At 44.5% G+C, this 23015-nt stretch overlaps 2 protein-coding genes across 2 annotated transcripts in view; one reads left to right on the forward strand and one right to left on the reverse strand.

The window, feature by feature from the left end:
* LOC147710178 (E3 ubiquitin-protein ligase TRIM39-like) overlaps positions 1 to 23015 on the reverse strand; it is a 112393-nt gene that overhangs the window by 41464 nt on the left and 47914 nt on the right. Inside the window, exon 3 of the mRNA XM_086920866.1 lies at positions 1729 to 1959. Coding sequence (XP_086776992.1) covers positions 1729 to 1959 — 231 coding nt within the window. The remainder of the gene's footprint in view (positions 1 to 1728; positions 1960 to 23015) is intronic.
* Positions 10496 to 22966, forward strand: LOC147710179 (uncharacterized). Its single transcript, XM_086920865.1, has 2 exons — positions 10496 to 13311; positions 18706 to 22966. The coding sequence occupies exon 2, from the start codon at positions 19178 to 19180 to the stop codon at positions 21851 to 21853; it is 2676 nt and encodes an 891-aa protein (XP_086776991.1). The 5' UTR covers positions 10496 to 13311; positions 18706 to 19177; the 3' UTR covers positions 21854 to 22966.

Raw genomic sequence — 23015 nt, forward strand, 5'->3', positions numbered from 1 at the left:
TACACAAACACCACAGTGTGTCACTAATAAAACAACAACGTTTCAGCTATTTAAAAATGCGATTTTAAGGTGTAACCTATGAATAAAATCCGATCAGTTTAAAGGCTCGAGGAGCCGTTTTTACATAAAACAATGCGGAGCACTGTGCTCAATTAAGGCGCCAAGCGGAGTCGAGAGGAAGCTGCCACCGTCCCCCTTACCGCGAATTCCGGTGCCTCCTCGCTACCTTTATGTCCCTCAAGTAGGGGAGAGCTAGAGCGCTAACCGCTCGCCTCCCTGCGTGTGTCTGGCTCTGCCCCACCTTCCGCCCCCGTGATAGGCTGAGGTGACGGACCAGGCGTGCAGGCACAGGTTAGGCTGATGACATGAGCAGATCCCTCAATGCGTGCAAGTAAGTGTACACAAACACCACAGTGTGTCACTAATAAAACAACAACGTTTCAGCTATTTAAAAATGCGATTTTAAGGTGTAAACTATGAATAAAATCTGATCAGTTTAAAGGCTCGAGGAGCCGTTTTTACATAAAACAATGCCTCCGAGGGATGCTCTCTGTCACCCTCCGAGGGATGCTCTCTGTCCCCCTCCGAGGGATGCTCTCTGTCCCCCTCCGAGGGATGCTCTCTGTCCCCCTCCGAGGGATGCTCTCTGTCCCCCTCCGAGGGATGCTCTCTGTCGCCCTCCGAGGGATGCTCTCTGTCACCCTCCGAGGGATGCTCTCTGTCACCCTGGGAGGGATGCTCTCTGTTGCCCTCCCAGGGTTGCTCTCGGTCAACCTTGGATGGATGTCCTGGATATTCTCTGTCACCATCATCTAGTGCCCTTTATATGTAGCTACCACTCGGAAAGCTTCTTGGCTGTAAACTAATCAAACTATTTTAGCAGAGCATCGCTGTTAAAGTGACAGCGTATGACCACAATAAGGAGATTTATACCTCTAATCCCATCCTAAACCATATTGTTGAGGAATTTGGTTGCTGTTCAGGGTGTCAAGTTAATACAGTCATAAATCAAATTTCTTTGGCTGGCGGGCAGCAAGTTGCGGACATTCATTTTGCACACTCTGTAATATAACCAAGGGTTACCCGTCATATTAAATTGTCACTATTCTTCAAACTAAAGAGTTTTCTGTGTCAATCTCTATCTTTATCTGGAGTCACACAAAAACCTAAGTGAGCTGCCATTACCTATTCCAGATTCCTAGTTATATAGCTGTTCACCCTAACAATCGGTTTGGTGACCACCTACATCAAGAGAAAAGTAACCGCATTAGAACAGAAATGTTTTCAAATTTCTTAGAAAAGGAGAAATTGGTTTCTTTCCAATTCTCTCGGGTGTTGTCACTCATTAAGCTTTCCATTTGTATCTAACTTTTAACACATTTTGCTCCTTGGTCTTCATATATTATTTACTGTCACTGGAATTGCTTGGTGTGTTGCATTCTCCCTGTATATAAAATATGTAAATACATGGGTTATTAACTTGTATATCACACCGTAAACGGTCCCTGTACATTTCTCTGTTTGTATATTGAGCTGAGCTCACAGCATTAAGTGGGACAATGTAAATTATCCATGTCTCTATATTGTGTGCGGCTCAGAGTGTGTGGGGTCACTGTGCATTGACCCAGCCAGGAGATCATATGTGTTCCACTCATACATTTAATAATGCACACAAAACATGAATATGTCACTTCCTTCTTCTGTTTTATTTCCCAAACAGTATCTCACCTTCAGGAGTTCCCATGCCGGTGCCTCACACTTCTTTTCTATCTCCGTTATCAGGGCCTCGAGAGCGGTGATTTGATTGGACAGTTTGGTGATATTTGCATTTTCTATCATGGACATTTTCTTCTCCATCTCCTCCAGTCTTCTGTGCAGTGCTTGCTCATTTTCTTTCAGAAGCTGCCGCAGCTTTTCGAACTCAGATTCAATTTTATTCTTCTCAGTTTTTAGCTTTTTCTATCCGAAGCAAAGAAAAGTTGTTTAGATATTAAAAAGCTTCCTACAAGCCATCCTTAGAGTCTAAGTTCAGGATGAGTATGGTAGGGCGGATAGTTCCTTCAAAAATCAGACCACTAATGTGCTTTTCCTAATTTCGGAACTGCAATCTCTTACTACCTTGCCTTCTATCGTCTTCCATTTTTCTGCCCTCCCCCTTCCCTCAGACATCTCATGAACTGTAGAGAGGTCAGAATATGTGAAGCTGCAGATAAGCTCGATCCCTGGAGAGAGTGCAAGGAAGAGAAACCACCACAGGCAGAGACGCTCGATCCATGGAGCGAGTACAAGGAAGAGAACCCACTGCAGGCTGGGATGCTCGATCCATGGAGCGAGTGCAAGGAAGAGAACCCACTGCAGGCAGAGACGCTCGATCCATGGAGTGAGTGCAAGAAGAGAACCCACTGCAGGCAGAGACGCTCAATCCATGGAGCGAATGCAAGGAAGAGAACCCACTGCAGGCAGGGACGCTCGATTAATGGAACGAGAGCAAGGAAGAGAATCCACTACAGGCAGAGATGCTTGATCCATGGAGCGAGTGCAAGGAAGAGAACCTACTGGGGGCAGGGACGCTCGATCCATGGAGCGAGTGCAAGGAAAAGAACGCCCTTAGGCAGATATAGTCAAACACCCAGAGACAGGCTGAAGTAAAAGATGATGTAAAAGAAGTGGTGCCATGAAGTTTCAGCCCTTTGGGATGGAAGACACAAGATTTGGGAAGTGCGGACTGCCCCTGTCCTGCCAGCACAATGGATATGTTTGCCCGTTCAAAATCATAAATAATGTATGTGCATTCTGTTACAAAATGCAGAATTACCAGATTAATCAATGTTTCTGAAGGTAATTCAGCGATTTCTGTAGAAGATGAGTGAGGAGATTGGTCAGACATCTTGTCCTATTCTGAGATAAGAGGCTGTGCGTTATCAGGTGAGGTATGTCACACTGCAGCTTAGATCAGGAGCCTGTGTGTTCAATCCAATTAAATTTTCTTTATTCGGATACAAATATCCATAAAAGCACAGTTCAAACACCATCAACAGTAATACAATTCTTTGTTAAAAAGCACGGTACATAGAAGCTTTGGTTAACAGGAACTTAGATATAAAAAGACTACAATTGTGTACAACATTAAAAAGGGCATAATATAAGACAAAACTATCATAATTAAAATGTTCAAGTTGATAAGCAGATAACAGCGTTAAAATGTTAGCACATTAAAAGGGAGATGGACAGACATGTAGCAGCAACATCAGGTTGAAATAAAGTGCAATTGGTTATTAACAATATTAGCAGCATAGCTTAAGTGCAAGTACATGTTTAGGCTTTTAAGATTATCCGGCCTACAAGTATCGCTTTAATTGGTATTCAACTATGAAGATAGAAGTAACTGCATACAAAAGAACAATGCTATGTGTTCGAGTGCCCTTAATACATTCAAGATTGCTCACAGAAATACGTGAGCGGAATGCCGCTCTCAAAAACGAGCTGACACGGAAAATCAGATCGTCACTTTCAAATCTAAGTATGTGAAGGTGCGCTGTTCTGTAATCAGTATAATAAAATACGGAATCAAGTATTGTTTTGTGTACTCTCCGTAAAAGTTACAGGAAAATAAAAAATGTACTACTGTTTGATTGCTGCCGGTGCCACACGGGCAGGGCATTTGCTCAAGATTGATGTTAAATCCCAAAGGGAAGCAAAGTGAGTATTTTAAAGTGCCATCCCTAAGGCGAAAAATCAGGCTCCTCCCCCAACGTCCAATACTCTTCAGAAGGTATTTAGATGGCATATGCGTTTGAAGGCTATTTAACTCCAGGAGGGACGTATACCTAGCGACTAAAGTTTTAAAGCGCTCTGTGGCGTGTCTTTCGATGTTAGAAGATTCATTCAATGCTCCCTTAAGGACTCTTTTCTTCATACCCTCTAGTGCTAATGGGTTTAAGAAGATATGTTCAAGGTTCACGCTGGTTAGGCTTTTTCTAACAGCGAAAAGCCAGGGTATGGATCCTCCCTTGTCGCAATTAAGGCAGTCGACAATGATCTCCCTTGTTAAAGTTGCTGCTGGGTTTAGCCAGATTTTTAGCCAAAATATAGCGAGGCGTGACCTGATAAAATCTTCTATATAATACAATTTGAGTTCCTTATGACCTACATATTTCAGGGAGGAAATTTGCTCCCCTAGAAGTTTCCTGTAAAATGTATTTTACTCTTTAGATTGCACTGCAATTTATAAAACCCCAGACTTCAGCGCCATATGTGGCGGTGGGGATACACTGCGGTTTGTAGATCTTCAATAAGGGTAAAACTACCTCTCCCTGTTTTGGTTGAGGGAGACTTAGAATAGAGTTAGTTGCTTTTAAAAACTTACTTCTACTATGGGCAGCATGGGGTGCCCAAGATCCAGTGTCAGAAAATACTAAACTCAAATAGGGAAAAGTGTGGGTGCGTAGTAGGCGTTCATGACCTGAGGTTACTGAATTGATACAGTGTTTTTTTGGGCCAAAAGTCATTATAAAGGATTTCTTAAAATTGGTGCAAAGGTCTAGGTCTGCCATAAAGGACACGAAACCCCCAACTAAAGTGCATAATGCATTCGGAGTGTGGCCCATAAGGACCGCATCATCCGATATAAGAGCGCAAGTAGTACATTTCCATTGATTTTTGGTACGTCATTAGTGTGTTCTGACAGGGCATTTGCACTGGCTCCCAATACGAGAAAGGGTAAAATTCAAATCCCTATGTATCGCCCACAAATTGCTGCAGGGCACGGGGCCCCCCATACTGAAGAAACTAATACTACCCTACAAAGCCAACAGAACACTTCGCTAAAATGGCGAGCATTTGGTCATTGTGCCCAGAGTGAAAAAGGCACGCACAGGAGGAAGGCGATTCTCTGTTAACACAGCCAAACTGAGGAACTCCCTTCCACTGAAGTTACGGGCAGAACCCTGCCAACTTCGCTTTTGGAAACTTTTAAAAACCCACTTATTCCCTTAATCTGCTGCATTTGTTTCTCTGATTCCCGCCCCGGTCTTTTTGTTTAGGTTTAGCGCTGGGATGCTTCCGTGTAACTACACGCTCTATAAATCCTCATTCATTCATTCATTCATTCATCATGTAAAGAAAGAATCGGAGAGGGGCCAGTACACATCCCTGTCTGACCCCTCTAACAATAATGATGTCCCCTGAGACCTCCCCATCATTCCTGATCCTTACCCGCGCCTTCAAGCCCCTCTGCAAATGTGCCAAAAAGTAAACTAGAGTCTTGTCCAACCCGTAGTTTAAAAGGACCGACCACACGCCTGAACTGTTGACAAAATCGAACGCTGAGGTAAGGACCATGAAGGCCAAATAAATAGGTGACTTCTGTGCTATCGTATTCTTGCCAATAATAAGATTTAAATTAAGACACTGTTCGATTGTTCCCAATTTGCTTCTAAAACCCAGCTGGCACGGATTTCGAATTTGTTCCTTTTTGGCCCATGTCCGAATTTTGTTAAACGCGACCCTCCCTAGGATTTTAATGGTGTTGTCAATCAGAGAGATCGGTCTATAGCAGCTAGGATTAGATCGATCTCCTTTTTTAAAAATAGGCACGATAATGCTGGTAGACCAGGTGCTTGGAATAAAGGTGTTTGTTAAGTTGTTAAAAACATTACATAAAAGGGTTGCAGAGAAGTCCGGTTCATCTATACTACTATTATAAAGGAAGAACTTTGAGGCTTTGAGGCGGGTAAACTCAGGAACCACAGCGCCAATCCACACACCCACTACATCTTTGTAATCCTCAGGGTGTGCAGATGGACATATGCTATATAAAGTAAAAAAATACGTTATATTTAAAAAAAAATCCATAAAAAAAAAAAAATAGTCCCCGAGAAGTAGCGCCGGCCGCGACCTGCATGCTCACGTCAGGAGCGCGAGGAGGAGCGGCAGACATGGCGCGGGGGAGGAGCGGTGACGAGCGGCCGGTGAGGAGCAGCGGACCGGGTGGACATGGTTATTGATTAGGGCTTCATGTCGTATAGGCCGATTTCCAGTAAGTTCATCTTGGGTTACAAGTTATGTGGTTTCTTTTCTGCGAATTAGTGGGTTTAAAACTGGAAAATGTCCAAAGTCTTTTTGGTCCTGGACTGTTGGCAGGTTTGCGGCCCCGTACCCGGTCCCAGGCAAGCCAAGTACTTCACGGCCTTCTGTTCACCCGAATTTGGTTTCGTCTCTGCTTTCCAGGGCGGGCGGAGGGGAGAGAGCGGGCGCAGGACGGGTGAATCGGGCTTTCAGCAGCAGAAGAGGGAGTGAATAAATCTGCTGCTAAATGAACCCAGTTTGTTCGTAATCCATCATCAGAAAGAGACACTTCAATGCACTGCCTCTACCTGCAAAATAAACCCATTGTGTGTGATGCATGCGCCAATGTTCCGTTCCAGGCCAAGCGAAACAAAGCAAACAGCGCTCATCTGAGCCCCGTCTCCCTTCTGTTCTTGCGTCTGCCCTTGCAATCTCGAAGTCTGGGGGCCGCAGAGGGCAGGCCAGGGGTCGTAAGGGGCATGATGCCAACTGAATTCCAGGAACATGAGAGTTCGGGGCTGCTGGGGGATGCCGTTGTGTAGTGCCTCCCGCACACACACAACCCCTCACAGCAGACAGCGCCTCCCGGACTCATCTTGAGCGAGTTTGGGGTGCTGCTGCTGCCCGGGCGCCCAGTCTCTCAAGCAGTCGCACCCCCGGCCCTGCGTTCGGACAGTGCTTTAAAATACCAGAGGTAGAAGAACAAGAAATAATGCTTTAGCACAGTGGTGACTGAGGAACGCAGAGGAATGTTTAATCCATGGTGTAGACGTACAGGACGACACAGCACTTTATACTCCCACACAAGAGGGTGAAGTGAAGTGCTTTGTAACACAGGAACAGCAAGGAGACAAACCTGGAAGATAACCACATTGAAAGGTGTAGATGTGAGCTCCGTCTGCAGGACTTGTGCGCCCTCTCGTGGTAAAAAGATGTAATGCGCAGCGTGTGCACATAAGGAGGTAGTTACAGGGAGGATAAAACCAGCCAGACTTTGTGGGGATGCAGTGTGCAGCCTGACAACTTTACCCTCTGGATCCTGGTCCACCATCACATAGCACAGAAACTGACCGTCTACCACACCCGGCCTCAACACAGCACAGGAGGTGTTGAATGAATACGTCTTTATTGTATAAAATCTATATCTATCTATGCTACTATTATAAAGGAAGAACTTTGCACCTTTGAGGCGGGTAAACTCGGGAACCACAGTGCCAATCCACACACCCGATACATCATTGTAATGTCAGGGTGTGCAGATGGACATAGGCTATATAAAGTATAAAAATATTCGTTATTTAAAAAATTAGCATTAAATAAAAAAGTAGTCCCTTCAAAGTAGCGCCGGCCGCGACCTGCGTGCTGACGGGAGCGCGGGGAGGAGCGGCGTCCAGGGGCGCGAGGAGGAGCGGCGGACATGGCGCGGGGGAGGAGCGGTGACGAACGGCGGAATGGCGGTGAGGACCGGCGGACAGGCGGGAGGAGCGGCGGAGCGGTGAAATGAGGAGCGCGGGGGAGGAGCGGCGGCTGAGGTAAGGCTCCGGGCAGGCGGGGGTCGGGGCAGGCTGGGGGCGGGCGGGGGACGGGACGGGGCGGGGGGGGCACAGGATGCTTGATAATGTCGGAGCATGCGGGGGACGGGGCGGGTGGGGGACGTGACGGGTCGTGCGGGGGCCCGGGCTGCTTGCAATGTCGGGGCGGGCGGGGGGCCGGGCTGCTGCTGCACAATGTCGGGGCGGGCGGGGGTCCGGGAAGCCTGATTGCTCCCGGACAAGGTCGGGACGGGCTGCTAGTGTTTAATAAGATCAATAGAAAGGGGCTTTATTGCCTTCGCTTTGGTGTATGGCATCCTCAACTTCTGACACCGATATAAAAACACTAGTGACAGAAGGACTAATTGACGTGTTCATAGTCTAAGGCGGGACTCTGTAAATCCTAGCAAAATGTGCTTCCCTTGCTTCACTGGTTATGTTGCAGCTTAGGGGAGTACGGGTGGGGCCCAAGGATCTCATAGTTTTAACTGCTGCCCAGAAACAGTTTCCGTCATTAAGTGTAGCGGCACAGGCTAGGTTGACCCAACGTTCTTTTGAAAGCTCGTCTTTTCGTAGCCTGGCTGCTTCTTTGTAACAAGATCGTAATAATCTAATGAGAGTTACATCCCTGGGTGTAGCCGCTAATGCTACACGCAGTTCTCTATTTGCTCGCGAGCAGGTACTATTGAACCATCTAGGTTTCTCACTGGTGTTTAACGCTGGCTAGAGATCATTTGTTTGATACCAGCGCATAGGCTACTAAATGCCTCAATAATCTCTAGGTTAGGATCACTAATTGTGAAAACAAGTTTCAATGAGCAGTGGGTTTAATTTTATCATATTGGCAAAACGAGCTTTATTATCAATGCCCTTCCAAATTACTCTTATTTTGTCAATTGAGACCACTAAATTATTTGCCCCGGGCTCTTTAACGAGACTGGGTCTGGGAGAGAATCTGATTGGTGTTAAAATTGGATTATGGTCGCCCTGCGTGGTACACAAGACATCTGCCTTTACTAAAAGGTCCTCCAATGAGGCTGATAAGAAAAGGTAATCGATTGTAGAGAAACAACCCCTATAAGTGGGTATTAGGCAATTTTTGTTTTGATGTACATCAGCTATTTTCATCACGTTAATTAAATTGCAAATTGATAGGTGATCTAGTAGTTCCATCCCTCTTTTACATGGAGGCTCAGCGGCCAAGGGAATAGGAGTTGGGCCGTTGTCCTTAGGAAGTCTAGCGTTAAAATCACCACCCAGACACAATCCAGCCAATTTGTCATACACATTCTGATTTTGTAAATTAGCATATTAGGTAATGTTACAAAATCGTTATTATAAAAGATGATCAAACAAATTGACCCTCCTCGTGTGTAAATCATAGCTTGGAAGTTATCGTTCTTTGTCACAAGAGACTTTATGCTCCCGCCTGCGAGGATATTGATCCAGGTTGAGAGTCCACCTGATGGACGGCCTGCTTTAGGGCTAGGTACAGTACTGTTAAGGCATACAAAGCCTTCTAAGAATAGGTCCTTTGTTTCTTGGAACATTAGGATGTCGTATTTGTTGACTATATTGACCTCGTCTTTAGAGTGTAGCTTAGAGGCTAGCCCTGCAACGTTCCAACTAAGCACATGTAGATTTGAATCGTCTGATTCAGGGGTAGCATCGAGGAGAAGGTCTGAGGAGAGTCCATTGATAACAGATGCAGCAGGTGGTCAACGGGAAGACAGTCAATCCAGGCTTTCAAAGCTAGACAGAGCACAGAACCTGTTATGCATGGTGTGAGTGGGATAACAAAAGTATTTGGGTCCAGGGTTGGTTTATAGAAAAAAACCTAAGGGCAACGACAAAATGAAGGTTGGGAAATGGTTATTGAATTCCTGTACTGACAATAACAGTTTTACCAATGGGGTCATCTACAGTTATTAATGATGCAGTCCCCTTTAATATTCTTTTGTGAGGGTCCTACCCAGCCCACCCTGCGCCCATTAATATCTCACTGACATTTGCCAACCTTAGGCCTTTATGTTTAACTAGCCAGTCGGTGCTTTTATTCCGGAGTTGGTCCCAAGTCTCGGTTTGGTTTTTCCTTAAAGAGGGAACGCCTGCTGAGACTAGGACATAGGGCCATGCTGCAGGTGGTAAGTTGAGAACATCAATCCTTCTCTCTAAGGACGGCCCCATGTCATGGTTGTCGGAGATGAAGGTGGCACTCGGGGTGTTGGATTGCAAGGGGGCCAGAGTTGTGGGGTTGTGGGTAACAAAAGGGTTAGCTGAAGAGGTGTTGTATTGCAAACGATTGCTGTTATTAGTGCACATGGTGCATGTTAAAGGATTCTCACTGGGGATAGATTTGGTGAGTATACTATCTTTTTGTTTGCCGCACATTACACTAGCATTATTGGAAAGAAAGGGTATGGGATTTGCAGTTTGCTGTTGCGTATTTGAGTTCGCTACTCTAGAGGACTTTGTATTCTGAACCCCTCCGGTTTTGCTTGGGACTTTGGGTATACTTATATGTGTATTTGATTAATTTATCAAAGCCTCCAAGAGATCTAAGCGTTTCAAAAGGGTATTAAAAATGTTATCCACCAAGTTTTTCATACGTTCATAAACTGAGTCCACTATGGTGTTGTTAGATCTGGGGGTCTCTTGTTGGCACAGGTAAGTACTTGTGACAAATAGTGACCCTCTCCTCTAGTCAGGACAAGGGCATTACACTCCGAAAATAACCCCTGCTCACCCTCTAGACTGTGTGGCGCGAGCAGTCAAGGCTTATTTCAGAGGCGTTGTAAGTTAAAACAGTTGTGACCACATACAGTTACCCAGTGACAATAATACAAATGGACACCACACAGGTTTTATATAAAAAATAAGTAGACTTTATATAGAGTTACTGTTGCGTGCTAATCTAGGACCCTGATCGATACTGTGACCTTATGCCCCTATTCGGCTATAAATCCATTTATTCCCTATATTGGCATAACCGTTCAAGTGCAATATTCAGAAACTCGTCTCTGGCCTCACACGAACAGAGCCACATTCCAGAATAGCTCTCTCTGCCACTTCCTTTGCAACCAATTAGTGCAATGACATAGCAGAAGTTACTATTTGAGATTCCTAGATTAACACTCCGAGTTCTTCAACAAGATAAATACTCAGCAACCTGGAAATCCCCGCTTGCTGTGTTTTGATTAGTAATAGAACTCTAATGAGCACTGATAGACGATCACTGCCTAGTGACATCTTTATTGACGTCTTATGTCCAAAAACTTACGTCAAACAAGACACCTTTCAGGTATAAATATTACCAACATTGCCTTAAGCAAACGATGTCTCGTTGCTGTTGGGGAAGCTGATGCTGCCAGCTATCTCTCTGCTGCTGAAGAAGCTGTCATGCTGATGATACCATAGCTGCTATCGCTACTGCTATCGCTGCTAACTAGCGAACGATGGTGTGGTGAACTTAGGAGCTGAACAGCCGTCCCCTGCAAGAGCCCAGCAGATGCAAGCTGCCCGCGGACGCTGCCCCTCCTCCTCGACGCGCTGAGAAGAGACGCTGCCTTTCTCCTGCAGAGAAATCCAGCTCCGGCATTTCTAGTCTACCCTTGCGGGTGACTGGGATATCGAGCCCTGAAGGAGATACGAGACCTCCATCATTCTATTCCAGAGGTATGGTGTTGACTAAACCCTTAGAGAGAATTCTTGAAGCAAACCTTGGCAAACCCAACTTAACTTAAAGCTACTTACTTACTCCCCTCCCAAGTATTAGGCTTAGGTCAAGTACACTGGGGTAGGCGTAGTTAGAAGCACCAGTTGAGTATTTTAGCCTAATGTATATATGAATGTATATATGTTTTATTCCTTTAAAACCATTGTATGGCTAAGAAACCATATCAATGCTTTTACAGTATTATTTCGCAATACTTATCTTACTGTACGTACTTTTTATAATAACAAGTCTTGCAATTGTGGCAATTCATTTCTCTTGTATGAGAAGAAAGACTGTTCAATAAATGTTACCTTTTATTGACAACGCCCGTCTCTCTATTCTCTACATATTGTGAAAGTAAACTGCACCAACCTGACTGAGTAAAATAACTGTCTATTGTTTCACACGACCCTAGAGATTGACTCTTGATCTGAGGAGCAAAGTTGTCATGTTGCACGGTTGTTGGAAAACTGAATCCCTTCTTGGCTGTGCCAGGGAAGCTGATCACTTCCTATTTCAGTCAAGAAAGTTTCCAGTGACCTCTGAGCTAGTTGGTAACAAACCCAATTAAGTTTAGCATAGTCAGTGGAGGCCTGGAAGATCCGCACTTCTACGTCGATACTATTGTTTATGTTATTCCAATGCGCAGGGCCTATTGGGAAAATAGGAACTACACTACATGGCGCCCAACGTTTGGTAAGGCGATAAACTAACGCAAGACGTTAGAGTAACTCAGTCGTGCATATTTCACACAGACCCCTTTCTCCCGTAAATACTCCAATAGACGTCTGGAGTGGGTGAAAGGTTAAAATCCGCCCGACCTTAGTAGGAAGAGATTCCTATGTAAAGCTCTGGTTTATTCAACGTTGAAGGATACAGTGTTCCAAAATATTGTGCACCTAATCTTTGTCTCCTTGGAGACCTGCTCTGCAAAAACTTTTCTGACAATAAAATGTCAGACTTAGAAAACGGAACCACTGGGTGAGCAGCAGATACGACTCAGCAGGGTCCCGACACTACTACTGACCCGGATGTAATTATCATCCCGGTACATTTAAGAAAATCTATAACGTTAAAACTTATAGAAAACGGACTGACTCCACAAGGTGGTACAGTAATTTTCGTGATAGAGGCACACGAATATCGGCAGACAGAGGTATTCTATTCATGGATAAACTTTCCAGCGGCAAACGCTAGAACAAAAGAGTTTCACTATTACAAAATAGAGAAACCACCGGATGAGCACGCTCCTTTCGAGGAGACTGAAATCCCACTAAAATTCCAAGAGCACCTGCTCTGGTTTAATGGCGCCCTAAAACATAATGATCATATTACCAGGCTCGGTCCACTAGGTAGACCAGGAGCAACGTGGCCGGTTCTAGCCAGCTACACACCACATCCGGACATTGCAAAAATGTCTAGAGAAGAGCTGTTAGTACAGCTAAAAACACTTATAAAAATACATAGGCAATTAGTCCAATATGTAATGCGGACTGCAACAGTCCAGCCAGCTGTTAATGTACCACAGCTGACCCCTCATCAGGGGAACACTAATAAAATTACACCACAGAACATACAGTCATGTCTTGGTAAAACACCCATAAAACGGGAACAAATTCCTTTCTGGTTAGCACAGAAAATCACTCAAATAGAGGCAGTATTTCCGGATACTACCCCTATTGAGAAACACAGAATCTTGACCATCTGCCTTCCTATGGGAATCGCATCACACATAGAGGACTGTGACACTTGGGGTACAGTCTTTGCTTCCATTTACACAAAAACACATGGTGTTCCGTCTATGGCGGTAATACCGGATGTGCTAAAACAGATTCAGAATGAATACGGTCCAGAGCCCGCTTTAACTCTTGGTATGAAATTACTGAAAGACTTCAAGCAGGTCTCGGCTATATTATTAGCCAACATAAAGGGAGAAGCAGCATCTGTGGCGATCCGCCAGAAGTTGAAGGAAACAGATATAACAGATCAGCCAGTTGAGTGTTGTACATAGCTTTTCCCTTTCAGCCCTCTCCCTGCTTGCCCTAGCCCCAACCTTCTAGACTGCTTACATGGTTCTCTCTGTCTCACCTTCTGTCATTCCATTCTGTGGCAGTTTCTCCCTGGCCAGATGAGGATACGGTCCTGTTACTTTTCTGTCTGCTGTATTAAACGACTTACCTGCCACCTTACCGGATTTGGTGTCTTCTTTCCGTTTACAACATTTTGGCGACTTCTGGACGGGAGCATCTGGCCAAATGCTGCTACAGCCTATGAAAAGACAAACAGAACAGTGATCCGTTCCTCGACGAACCCACGAGTGTCAGCGCTTTGAATCCTCGACGACTTCTTCTCCTGCAACTGTCGGATGTCGAGATTTTCCGGATTTTACTTCCTCTTTCAGCGTTTTTGCCTCTGTGGTTGCTACCGACAACGTCACCTGACAACCAAGCCTGAGGTGCGTAGCAACCGAATCCAACGTCGCATTTGTATCTTGCGTAGCCATAGCAACTGTCTTGCTAATTTCTGCTACCGCGAGTGGTGTCTCGTGCCTGGACTACGCATTACCGCATCGCGTACCTGCTAGATTACTGCACTTCCGGACGCCACGCGTTGTCTACGTAAGGTCATTGACGTGACCTTCGTGACGACATACGCTGGCGGCCATCTTTGTTTACTTCTGCAGTCCGATGCGAACAGTTCATCAGTCCGATGCGAGCAGTTCTTCACTAAAGGATTACGCGATCACATTTAAGGTCGTTGGCACGCAACAGTTTTACTACTCAAGTAAGCACGTTATTTAATACTTTTAACGCCTGGAAGTGTAGCGCTGAGCTTATTTGTTGGACAAAGTCTTCAGTTCCAAAAAACGGATTTTTGTACATGAACTGTACTTACTCTGAGACATCGTTATTACATGTACCTTTTGTATTGAGAGTTCAGTATCCCGTGGTCAATATTCATTATAATGGCGCAATCTATAAATATTGCTCTTCCTCCTCAGTTCCTGAGTGAACCTGGCAATCCTTCCACACCTTGGGAGGACTGGGTTATTATGTTCAATGACTACATTGAAGCCTTGGATGGGGAGGGTTTCTCTGCCAAACGTAAGAAAGCCATCTTGATGACCACATTAGGCAAAGAGGGACAAAGACTTTTTAAATATTTACCTCAGGTTCTCTCTGCCACGTCACAACCTTTGGACGAATTTGAAGAAGCTATTGCCAGACTGGAGAACAGATTTGGAAGGGAGGAAAACCTAATTCTTCAACGGTATAGGTTTTACAAGAACAAACAACTTGAGGGCGAAAGTATCGATGAATTTGTTGCTCGCCTTCGTGAGTTGTCAGTCAAATGCAACTTTGGCCAAATGGCTGACGAGCATATTAGAGACCAATTGGTTGTACAGGTCAACAATAGGAAAATCCAGGAGCGCTTGTGGGCTGCTAAGAACCCCACTCTCAAAGTAGCAATCGAACTTGCTAAAGTGGTTGAGGAGAGCGAAAAATGTATTAAGGAGTTATCAAAATGTGGTTCTGACACCAAAGTTGCTGAAGTTTCTCATAAATTGGTGAATAGTGATATCAGGGATGACGAAGCTGCTGCTGTTGCGATTGTTAGAAAGAAAGGTTATGTGTTACAAAAGAAAAATATGTCTCAACAGTCGTTCAGTAGACCACAGTCACAACCTGGTAGCAAGTTTGTGTCTAAAATGTGCTCTAGATGTGGGAGTTACTCCCATTCTTCCGATGCAAAGTTTTGTTTCGCTAATAACAAAGAATGTTTAAAATGTGGTAAAATAGGCCATTTCGCAAAGGTATGTAAGAATAGAACCAATCAGAGGGTTACTGTGGTATGCGACTACAATGAGTTGAAGCGTGATGTCAACAAAATATTGATTTTGTATGATTCGGTGTGTGCATGCGATGAGAAGAGAGAGCGTATTATTAAAGCAAAGTTTTTGATCGATGGGAAAAAGGTTGACTTGATGGTTGACACTGGGTCCAAGTGGACTATCATTCCCTCGTCTATGTTGCATGAGGTTTGGGGTAACAAGGATTTGGAAGAGTGTGATATCTTTCCATCCGGATACCAGGGCGAAAAAATCAACCTCCTTGGTTACTTCAATGCCATGATTGTTTTCAAGAACAGGTCAACCCAGGGCAAGATTTATGTGTCTGTGGATGGTCCCGCAATACTGGGTCGTTCTCATCAGTACGACCTACACATTATTGTTAATCCCAGAGCTGATGAACCCGTTCTTGTTGTGGATGATTGTTACATTGATGACATACTTGCCAGTCATAGTCAGGTTTTTCGTGAGGAACTGGGTGAGCTACAAGGGTACACACACAGGATACTGTTAAAGGAGGGCAGTATTCCTGTACAGCACAAAGCGCGGCGTGTTCCTTTTGCCTTGCGGGCTGAGGTTAAGGCTGTTCTTGATGAGATGTTACAGGGAGGTATCATCGAACCGATTGAAGCCTCCCCATGGGTTTCTCCCGTAGTTATCTCGCAGAAACCTGACAACAAGATTCGTTTCTGTGTTGACCTACGCTCTTTGAATAAATGTGTGGTGGCCGATGTTTTCCCTTTACCCAATATAGGCGAATTAGTGTCCACCCTTAAAGGAGCTAGGTTTTTCAGCAAACTAGACCTTAAGCACGCCTATCACCAGATTCGTCTGGATGATAGCTCCAAACATCTTACAGCTTTTATCACGGGCGAGGGAACTTTCCAGTTTACCCGCTTACCTTTTGGCCTAATCTCCGCTGCCAGTGTTTTCCAGCGCATGGTTTCTGAAGTGTTCAAAGGGCTAGATAAAATTATCTTCTTCCAAGATGACATTCTCATCTTTGGCAATACATTGGAGGAGCACAATGATGTTTTACGCAGTGCTTTAGGGAGAATTGTAGATGCTGGTCTCACGTTGCGCCGAGAGAAATGTGCGTTTTTGGTTGAGGAGGTTGAATATTTGGGTTTCTGTCTTTCTGCTGAGGGTGTAAGACCTAAGAAAAATCTTTTAGAAGCTATTGAGCTGGCACCTCCTCCTGTAGATAAAGAACAACTCAGGTCCTTCATGGGGCTAATTGAGTTTTATTCTAAGTTTGTCAAAGATTTTTCCTCGAAGACTGCTCCCTTAAGAATTTTATTAAAGAAAGGAGTCAAGTTCTCTTGGACGAGTGAGCAAGAGTCTTGCTTTAACTGCATCAAATCTGAACTTAAGTCCTCAGGTGTTCTCACTCCTTTTGATATTAGACGTCCTTCTATTCTGATGGTTGACGCAAGTGGTGTTGGTCTTGGAGCTGTTCTTCTTCAGAAACATGAGTGTGGCGAAAAAACTATCGCTTTTGCCTCGAAACCTCTGTCGTCCTCTGAGGTCAACTATTCTGTTATCGAGCGAGAAGCTCTTGCGGCTGCGTGGGGGGTTAACTACTTTAGAACATATCTGTGGGGTTCTCGGTTTGTTCTTCGCACAGATCACAAACCCCTTGTAAATGTTTTAGCACCTGGTGGTACAGGCAAGGGCTCCCCTAGATTGGCCAGGTTGGCTTCTCGCCTTCAGGATTACCAGTTTGAGGTCGAATTTGTTCACGGTTGGAGGAATGTGCAAGCCGACTGTTTGTCGCGCCTCCCGGTTTCTTCCCCTAAACCCGGGGGTTACTTGAGTGAACAGTGTGATGACAAAGCTGTTGCCTCCTTACATGATGTCGTGTCTTTGTGTGAGAGTTCCTTTTCAGCTGAGGAGTGGTCCAAGGGTATGGATGAAGATCATGTTTTGAAAGCTGTTGTTAATCTTGTTCTCAAGGGGGCAAGAAGAGAAAGTACCTTAGAACCAGCTGTCAGACCCTTTCTTAAAGTTGTTAATGAGTTGTCCGTGTTCGGGAAAAACGTACTCATGAGGGGTGATCGCTACGTTCCTCCAAGCTCTTTGAGGGGAAAGATCCTCAGTTTAGCTCATGAGGGCCATTTGGGCCAAACTCTTACTCAGCGGCGTGTAAAGGAAAACTTTTGGTGGCCCTCAATCGACAGCGATGCTGTAGATTGTGTGGTCAAATGCTCCTTGTGCATGGAAGGGGAGAAGCGTCTCAAAGTTATTGGTTCCCAATCTGTTGGCAACATTTCCTTTAAAAGCTTGCCTTGGCATACAATATGCTTGGATTTCATTGGCCCGATGTGTGAACTACCATTAAATCAACGTTTTGCTGTGGTTGTTGTTGACTGCTTTTCCAAGTGGTTGACTGTACGTTTCATGAAGGAGATCACAACTGACTCCACTATTCTTTTCCTCAAGTCTGTTTTTGTGAATGAGGGTTACCCTTCAGTTCTAATTACGGATAACGGCACCCAGCTCACCTCTACCAAAATGGCCTGTTTCTTGCGTGAATGTGGTATATCTCATCACCGCACCTGTCTTTATAATCCCGAAAGCAATGGTCTGTGTGAAAGGGTCAATCGTCTGGTCAAGGGTGTGATACAAATGTCAGTTGCTAGCGGGTGTTTTTCTGACGAGCGTGTGCAAGAGCTGGTTTGGGCTTACCGCTCAACGCCCCATGGGCAATCTGAAAAATCCCCTTTTGAACTGATGCGTGGGCGTTCCCCTGTGTCCAGGCTAACTCCTTCCTGGTTGAGAGATGATGGTAAGCTTTCTCCTCCTTCAAATGCTTCCCTTCTTCCCATATCCACTGGTGATTTGGTTAAGGTCAAGCCGGGTCGCTGCTCTAAGGGCCTCTCTAAGTTCAGTGGTCCCTTCCGGGTTAAGAAGGCTTTTCCTCATTTCGTTCTACTTGAAAATGGTGCTAAGTGGAACTACAGAAGGGTTGCCTTATATCAGAAGGAAGTCCCCAATGCCCAAAATTCAAATCTCTATTCTTCTGAGACAGGCTGCAGTGGCTATATGTTGTCTGCTCGACGGGATTCTGATTTGTGTGGCTCACCTGCTGTACGGGGGGAGGTGGGTGGTGGCGATGCTCCTTCATCTGTGTGTGATGATGTGCTTGGGAGTTCTGATACTACTTCTGGTGTTCCTTCTTCCAATGTCTGCTCAAGGTGTCCTCGTTCCCGCCATCCTCCAGCTTACCTGAGTGACTATGTTCAATAATGTTTGTTACTGATATTTTGCTCTTTCTTTCTCTCATTTTTGTTTTGTATCCAAAGGGGGGAGATGTGTTGTACATAGCTTTTCCCTTTCAGCCCTCTCCCTGCTTGCCCTAGCCCCAACCTTCTAGACTGCTTACATGGTTCTCTCTGTCTCACCTTCTGTCATTCCATTCTGTGGCAGTTTCTCCCTGGCCAGATGAGGATACGGTCCTGTTACTTTTCTGTCTGCTGTATTAAACGACTTACCTGCCACCTTACCGGATTTGGTGTCTTCTTTCCGTTTACAACATTGAGCTTGCCAAAATCATAGAAAAATGCTATGAAGAATTAGGTAGAGACAGCTTGGGTGGAAAACCAGTAAAGCCCCAACTGCTCGAAAATCCTGAAAAATTATTTATTAAAAATAATTGAAACACTCCTAAAAAGAGCTGGGATGTAAATAAACAATCCACTCCCAAGGAAAAAGTTTTCCAGTCCAGAGGAAGGTCTCCTCGACGGAGGGAAAGAACTCCGACTCGAGAACACCAGTCTCCCCAGAGGGAGCCCTCTGAGAAAAGATATAACCTTAGAAATAGGGATAATTTGAAAAAACCTGATAGATATCAAAGTATTGATATACGCCCCTCTCGATCTTTTTCGCAGAAATCGGAAAGAAGAGGACGGTCAGACCCAGGAGAGCACACCAAGTCCAAAGACAAGGAACCTGCTCAGAGTAAAAAATCTCAATTTCCAAAAAAGAAGGTAGCCAGTATTAGAGTAATCAACCATGCCGAGAATACTGAGGACACAGTTGAAAAACGGGGAGTGGGCACAGACAATGCTAGACAGTGCAGCAGAAATCAGTATAGCCCGCAAGATCCTGATGAGTCATCTGGAGACAGTGGACACAAATGAACACATTCAGGTTGAAACTGCCGACACCAGACTTAGCGAGCCCCATAAAATATACGAAATAACATTGCGTATTGAGGGTGATAAGACTAGGAAAATAAAGGGTCTATTTTGGGACAAACTCTCAAAAGGCTATGATATTCTGTTAGCTGAAAAAGATTGGCCCCCAGAGTTTGTCAGGGAGTGCCCTCGTGGCGAAGAAATGATTATGCCTGCCTTCTCGAATCACATTCCGATTCACAAAAAATATACATATGCAAGGAAATGGGCAGTAGCCCTGGCACCGGCATTATATAAAAATCATGTAGGATGGGATGAGGACTCTCCTCCCCACAAACTCCAGTTAAAAAGTGAACAAACTGCCCAACGGCAGTATCCCATTAAGCAAGAAGCTAAAAAACAAGTCAGGGAGATCTTAGATCAACTTGAATACCAGAGGGTGATTGAAACATGCACCTCTCAAATGAACAATCCTTTGTTTCCTGTCGCCAAGCCAGACAATTCATATCGTCTAGTTTTGGACTACAGACACCTTAATACATGTTGCAAAACATTTGCAGTACAACACTCGCATAGTGCAGCCCTAATGAATAACATAGTTAGGAAAAAATACAAAACGACATTAGACATTTCTAATGGTTTCTTTTGTCAAAACATTGCACCAGAAAGCAGATACTTGACCGCTTTCTCAGCATTTGGGTCGGAGAAAAATTTCTGTCGACTCCCACAGGGGTTCAAGAACAGCCCAGGACTATTCTCAGCTAGGGTAACCGAGTTACTACAAATATATGATGATGAGGCATTATCTTACGTAGATGATATCTATCTCACAGATGACGACTTGGATACTCACTTGAAAAGAGTGAACACCATTATACTTGGGTTCGCAGCAGAGGGTTACAAATTCAACTTTAAAAAGTCTCGAATTGCCCATCTGACAGTACTATTCTTAGGATACGAATTATCAAGTGAAGGAAAAAGCCTAGCGGACAACTTCTTAGAGAAGTGCGCTGTACTCCAAGCTCCAAAAACGCTGAAGAATTTACAATCCATACTAGGTTTTCTGAATTTCGGAAGAACATACATTCTAAATTACGCAGAGAGGGTTAAACCTCTCTACGAACTAATTAAACCTGATTTTAAACAAATCAATTGGACTCAAAAACACACAGAAATTTTGAAATCACTGCAAACAGACATGTTAGCTAAAACTAAATTAGGTACACGTGACAACACACGCGATCTTGTAATCCGAGTCATCCCAGGAGGATGCGGATTCACATACCTGACCTCTAATGAGGGAGAAAAGGTACCAATTTCAATTAAATCTCACTTGTACACACAAGTAGAAAAAACATTCAGTCACACAGAAAGAACTGTGAGAACAGTGCAAATTGCATTAGCAAATGAAAGAGAACTAGCACAAGGCAAACGGATTAATATCCTCACAGCGGAATCCGCCTTCGAGGCGCTATTCAGCCCAGTAAACCTGCCTACAGTGTCACTGGATCCGAAATGGATACAGTGTGTAGATTCTCTAGGAGCGGAAGATGTGAAATACTATTTCGCCCTGCAATTTGAAGAACTGAATTGTTTAGAATATGAAGAAGAATATCCTCTGCCAATCGAACTTCTGCCTCTCCCACAATACGCCTGTATAATCTATACAGATAGATTTGTACAGCATTTCAACGTAGAGAGCAAATCCTACGATGCAGCCTGTGCGATTGTTAAAGGTTGTTGGCTGTGCGGTAAATTCAGACCGAAAGTAACAAAAACTGAATCAGTAAGAAACTGTTCGGCTCAGAGAGCTGAAATCAGATGTTTAAAGATGGCGCTTGAAAATGCAGAATGTGAATTCCCCACACTTATAGTGTGCGATTCTCATTTTTGCGTCAACTCTTACAATAATAAACTGCAGAGCTGGATTGAAAACGATTACAAAGATGACACAGGTGCCACAATAAAGCATAAATTGCTCTGGAAACAGGTAGCTCTTTTACAGAAAGAACTACAAAAGACTCACGTGATACACGCACAGAGTCTTCAACGTGATGGCGTTCACGTTGCAGGGAATTCATTGGCTAATACAGCCACAGCGGAAGCAACTAAACCGGCTTCCGTAGTCACAAAAAAGCGTGCAGAAAAATACATAGACGGGGAAACCATGCTGGCAGTAAAAACGACCGTAAAAGGCGACTGTGCAGCACTGCCCGTGAACTATCCACTCAATTATGCATATGTAATCGATGCAAACTCCGTTCCTTTTGCTCGAATCCCTGGAGTGGGGTATAGGGTAATTCCAAACACGAACAGGATAATATTTCTAATAGCAGACGCACACATGGGTTTGGGTCCTAGGCACAGAAAGATCAAGGAATCCCTGACTGAATTACAATCAGTATACTGGTGGCCGGGAATGAGTGTACAACACCAAATATATGCAAACAACTGTGAAAACTGCAACAGGGATCGCAGTAGTGAACCATGCTACCGGCTACCAATCAGAAACAGCGTAACGCTGTCTACACCCCATCCTGCGTCCTATTAATCATTAAGGCTAAACACACTTAAAAAATGTGGCCTCCAGCGCTCGGCTGACGCTAGAACGGTTATAAAAGATCTGCGAGTCTTTATCGGCACATACGCAATTACCACGTTCCATTCTGACCAGGGTCCTGCTTTCAGCTCTCGAGCTTATAGGGGGGCCATGGCCAGCATGGGAATTGGGTTGCGGTATTCTTGTCTGTCGCACCCCGAAGGGAATAGTGTGGTAGAAAGAAAAAACCGGGACATAAAGCGATTTAAAACAGCGAAGGTATTAGGTTCAGGCGCTGGGTGGGTCAAACATTTAATAAGTGTCCAGACCAGTCTTAACAATTTGCCAAGAAAATCTCTAAAAGGTTTCAGCCCATACGAACTATTGTTCGGAATTAGAATGACAATTCAGGACTTAGATAGTCAGATATCAGTGGTACAAGAAAAAACAACAGGCTTTGACATCAAAGATCGTTTGGCTGGTTTACAGGAACTGAATGAAACAAGAAAATCCTTAAGCAACATAAAGTTAAAGCAACAGCCAGATACCACTGACGAGGCACCACAAGCAACAGCCCCAGCAAGGCCTGTCTGGATTGCAAAGATTGGGGATCTAGTCAGAGAAAAAATTGCGGTAAAGAAGGAATTTGGGCCTTCTTACAGAAAAGCAGTACCTGTTTTGGCAGTCACCGGAACAAGATCAGTAGTACTACCGCCCCTTGCTGGTAAAAAGGAGAACAGAGTTGTATCTATAGACCTGGTAAAACTACAAGCATGTGGCCTATAATCAACAGTAGGCCCAGTGGACTCCCAAGAAACAACAGAATACCCAAACTTGCAACAATCCAAGAGGTTCAAACTGAAAGACTAATCACATTCGATCAGCCTACAGTACACAGAGAAGGACTATGCAATAATGCCATGGGACTAGTGCCTCTTGAGACACAGATTGAAACAGTTCGTCAAGAAACACCAGTCTACAATAATGTGGCATCAGAAAGTGCTACCGAAAGACAGATTGAAAGAACAATCCCAACAATTGACAGAACTGCCTCTGGTTATTTCATCGACTTCGACAACTTTTCCGATGATCAAAGTAACCCCGAAGTGATGCCAGAAATAAAAATGACTTTTAAAGAAAATACAACAGGACTCCTTCAACAAATCAAAGAATT

This window comes from Lissotriton vulgaris, chromosome 5 (assembly GCF_964263255.1).
Source record: "Lissotriton vulgaris chromosome 5, aLisVul1.2, whole genome shotgun sequence".
Lineage (NCBI taxonomy): Eukaryota > Metazoa > Chordata > Amphibia > Caudata > Salamandridae > Lissotriton > Lissotriton vulgaris.

Bases quoted from the DNA above. Each gene is read 5' to 3' on its own strand.
- LOC147710179 (XM_086920865.1), top strand. From the start codon at position 19,178: ATGCCGAGAATACTGAGGACACAGTTGAAAAACGGGGAGTGGGCACAG.